General features: G+C 33.6%; 2 protein-coding genes across 2 annotated transcripts; one reads left to right on the top strand and one right to left on the bottom strand.

The window, feature by feature from the left end:
• The first annotated feature begins 872 nt into the window (after positions 1-872).
• LOC17889616 lies at positions 873-1,577 on the top strand. Its single transcript, XM_023784745.1, has one exon. The coding sequence runs from the start codon at positions 1,141-1,143 to the stop codon at positions 1,375-1,377; it is 237 nt and encodes a 78-aa protein (XP_023640513.1). The 5' UTR covers positions 873-1,140; the 3' UTR covers positions 1,378-1,577.
• Positions 1,172-2,908, bottom strand: LOC17888954 (DNA-directed RNA polymerases IV and V subunit 5B). Its single transcript, XM_006295796.2, has 5 exons — positions 2,657-2,908; positions 2,038-2,214; positions 1,818-1,931; positions 1,584-1,705; positions 1,172-1,261 (listed from the first exon to the last, which is right to left on the bottom strand). The coding sequence occupies exons 1-5, from the start codon at positions 2,894-2,896 to the stop codon at positions 1,240-1,242; spliced, it is 675 nt and encodes a 224-aa protein (XP_006295858.2). The 5' UTR covers positions 2,897-2,908; the 3' UTR covers positions 1,172-1,239.
• Positions 2,909-3,719: the final 811 nt, after the last annotated feature.

Genomic DNA, 3,719 nt, shown 5'->3' with positions numbered 1-3,719 from the left:
GATTTGTGTGTCTTGTTTTCTAATCTTCTAGGAAAGTATTATTGGATTCTAATTTATAAAAAAAAATTAGATAACTTTAATAAAATAATAAATTATATATAAATAAAATATTATAAACTCTCTTTGATCTTGTTGATTAGTTGTTCTATAGTCTCATAAAATATGTCAAATAATTTATAAATTTATATATTTTTATGATCTCCTAGCAAAATCTCTTTTACTGTCTTGTTCTAGCTTCTCCCCTTTGGGAGTTTGAGTTTTAATTTATATTTGGTTTACAAAAAAAATGTATATACTTTTATCATACTTTTTATGACTTTATTGTAAAGGAAGGTGTTTAAAATCATCAACCAATAATTTAATTCATTAATTAACAATCATAAATTCTTTTGTTTTAGTTGTTTTAGTTGAATAACACAAACTTTTTTATGATTTTATATAAAAAATATTCAATAACCCCATATCTATGTAGATTTTAAATGACTTTTTACAAACCAATAACTAATAACACCAACGTCTTACTTGGCTTTAGGTGGTCCGGCATGGCTGCATGATCAGATTGATAGAGACAAAAGACTTGGCGCTTAACTGCAACTCGTGTTTCATATTCGATTTCATTTTAATCTATTTTGGTTTATTATTTGTACTGTTATGTGCACTCTTTGGCTAATAATATAATCCATCAGTGTTAAAAAAGAAAAGTTAATAAAATCTTATGGAATAACAATAGATTCTACGTAACATTTAAAATCATTAAAATACTATATAAATCACAAATCAATAACATGTTAAGGATTACATATAAAACAATAAAATCTTGATGGAATAACAATAGATTTTGCATAAAATTTAAAGTCATATAAAAACACTATATAAATCACATATCAATAACAACTCTTTAAAAATTACATATACAACAGTAATAAAAAAATTCTTGTTTATTAATGTCACACTCCAGATATATATATATATTAGTATGGAGCCAAAGTTTTCAAACCACTAATTATTTCAACAAATACACATTTTCTGGTCCAACAATAAACCAACCCCCTCTGTCTCTCTCTATCATTTGTTCTTGAATTTTCCATCTTCAGCACAATTTTGTTATTTGACTTCATCGAAGATTTTAGTTTGATCCAAATGGGTTCATATTTGTGCTGTTCTGCCAAACCAGATACCACCAGAAGTACGACGGGAAACACTAGTGACCAGAGGTGGCAAACCGGCGACAACAATCTTTTATCGGACGCAAGCACCTTCTCTGTGAAGGAGCAAGAGCATCAGCTTAAGATGGCCAGACTCGAGGAGAAGAGACTTGCCCGTGAAGCCGAGAAATTCAACAAACGGGTCAAACAACAATCAGCCAGATTCGACTAACGTCCATAGTTGACCAAGCTTTACTATATTCTTGTAAATTGTAACAAAAATCTTATCTAGAGTTGTGATCATCTAAATGAACCATATATTATAATTATTAGGGACCACAAGGAAACACAAAAGTTCACAGATTATGATATCAAAACGTGGCACAGATTACTTTCTACACACAGAGAGAGCTAGAAATGTAAACAAAACGAGATTACCCGACGCATCGGTATGTAACATGCGACTCACTGAGCTCGTCTTTGTATGTGACCTTCATGACTTTCCCTGTCTCTAGTCCATAGTATCGCGCAATCGGGTCTTTAGTCGACAACCGAGGAAGCTAACAAAAGGGAGATAACAAAAAAACGTTTTTAACTCATACAAAATCCTGGTTCATATATAGTTCCTAGAAGGCTAGAATGAATGATCCATGTACAAAAAAGCTTGATTACTTGTTTTTCCTCGATACTGAACTTCTTGAGAAGTGATTCCTTCTCTTGATCATTCAGAACCTGATGTTTTGGCCTTAAGACATGTTTGGTTACGTTAACCAGCAATTCGGTTATCTAGCAACACAACAAGCAGCAACCAAGATGTTACGGACCAACTATGTGAATCAAGTCGAACCAACATATTATTACGTGATACGGTACTCGATATAAAGATATATACCTCGAATAACTCGACCTTAAACGTGAAAAGATCAACGGCTTTTAGAGCTTGATTTGTTATGTGACCTTGCAGAACCAGTATCAATCCGCTTATACTTTCTCGGTTAAGAACATCCGCTGCAATGCCTCGCATCTCATTGACTTTAACCATACCAGTTCCACAAAACATGACCGCAATCTAAAATTCAAATCATAAGAATCACTCTGTGCTTGTCAATTTAGTGACAACAATAATAAAAAAATAAAAAGAGACTTTTGAAGGAAACAGAGAAGCTAAGTTAAAAAAGCATGACAAACATGAAATGTTTTCTTATAACTCTTGATCTTACGAGTAACTCTTCATCAATTAACTAACTGATTAATGCATATCCAACATTCTAGTCAGAGATCTTTGATTTTTTTTTTTTTAGTCAAAAAGACAAAACTCTGTTTCAAAGACAGAGGAATTTAGATGAAATCAAACCTAACTCGGAACCAATCTGAAAAGCAGAGCTTTTGTCAGACCAAGTGTATACTGAATCCAATTATATCAAATTACAGGAAAACAGTTGGAATTTTTTTTAAAGCTAGGCACATGCAAATATCGAAATCACATTAATTCAGCATCGATTTTAGAAGACCTTTTTAGTTGAATCTAAACGATGTTCGGCGGAGATACGGAGTCGATTTATGTCAGGAATTTCGCCATAGAGCGTTCGGAACTGTTGGAGGGAGAGGTTAATGTCTTCGTCAGAGACATCGTATCCTCTGTCTCGGAGCATCTCCATGGTGGTTCGACGCGCCAAGTAGTATTTGTGACACTCTACACTTGATTTGTTAATGGACGGTCTAACAGCTATCTCTTTCCCTTTCCCCTCCATCGTCTCTCTCGGTCTCGGTGGAGGAAGGCAAAGCTTTGAGCCCTGAGTAGAGTGAAGTGGATTGAAGATGACAAGACCCGTTGTCGTTTTTTAAAAATAATCAATTTGCCCGTGACGTTCCTACTATGACAGCGAATGAAGTTTGCAACAGACTTGGATGGTAGCCAATGAGCAAGCAGGTGATGTAGTCAAAGGTGATTAAGCTGTATTCGAAGCTTATGAATATTTTTGGGCTTATCGTCCAAGTTCTCGACCTTGATTCTGCTATCCTCGTAGCTTTCACCTCGTTTTTTTTTTTTTCTTTTTTTTTTTCATCAATTCACCTCGTGCTTATAAAATGGATATATTACTATGTGCCTTTTTTTTTTTTTTGCTACGCAGATTAATATGTGCCTTTATTAGACAAGGATACGTATTGTAACATTAGTTTATAAAGGATTCAAAAGTCAAAACCTATTGAAATCTCACCTCAAACTTGAAACATTATGCAATTTCTGACTTCTTAATAAATTAAGACCATGAATCAAGTTTTACTATCTACGAACATGCAGAGTTTGTCGTTCTTTCTTAGGTTTATTAATTGTATAAGCGCGTTTTAAACGGGAATATATATATATTGACCCTAGCTTCGACATGATATATCTTGCCGCATATAACCTTGATGATATAATAATATGGGGTTCAACATACGTAAGGAGATACCAAAACACTCCAATACACAAATATATTATGATATATATCTCATAACTTCAGTACTAGTCCAAAGTGAGTTAATGATAAATTTCATACGCCCGACAGCCAAACATAGCGAACAAGGCAGCGA

This window comes from Capsella rubella, unplaced genomic scaffold (genome assembly GCF_000375325.1).
Source record: "Capsella rubella cultivar Monte Gargano unplaced genomic scaffold, Caprub1_0 scaffold_4, whole genome shotgun sequence".
In the NCBI taxonomy this organism is placed as follows: Eukaryota; Viridiplantae; Streptophyta; class Magnoliopsida; order Brassicales; family Brassicaceae; genus Capsella; species Capsella rubella.
The sequence above is the reverse complement of the archived record's forward strand: the minus strand, read 5'-3'. Positions and strand labels throughout refer to the sequence as shown.

What these genes read in the sequence shown, in the direction of transcription:
- LOC17889616 (XM_023784745.1), top strand. Translation starts at nt 1,141, where the DNA reads ATGGGTTCATATTTGTGCTGTTCTGCCAAACCAGATACCACCAGAAGT.
- LOC17888954 (XM_006295796.2), bottom strand. Translation starts at nt 2,896, where the DNA reads ATGGAGGGGAAAGGGAAAGAGATAGCTGTTAGACCGTCCATTAACAAA. An exon ending in TTAAGGTCGAGTTATTCGAG is followed by an intron (nt 1,932 to 2,037) that starts GTATATATCTTT and finishes TTGTGTTGCTAG; the next exon opens with ATAACCGAATTGCTGGTTAA. An exon ending in GTTACATACCGATGCGTCGG is followed by an intron (nt 1,262 to 1,583) that starts GTAATCTCGTTT and finishes GCTCCTTCACAG; the next exon opens with AGAAGGTGCTTGCGTCCGAT.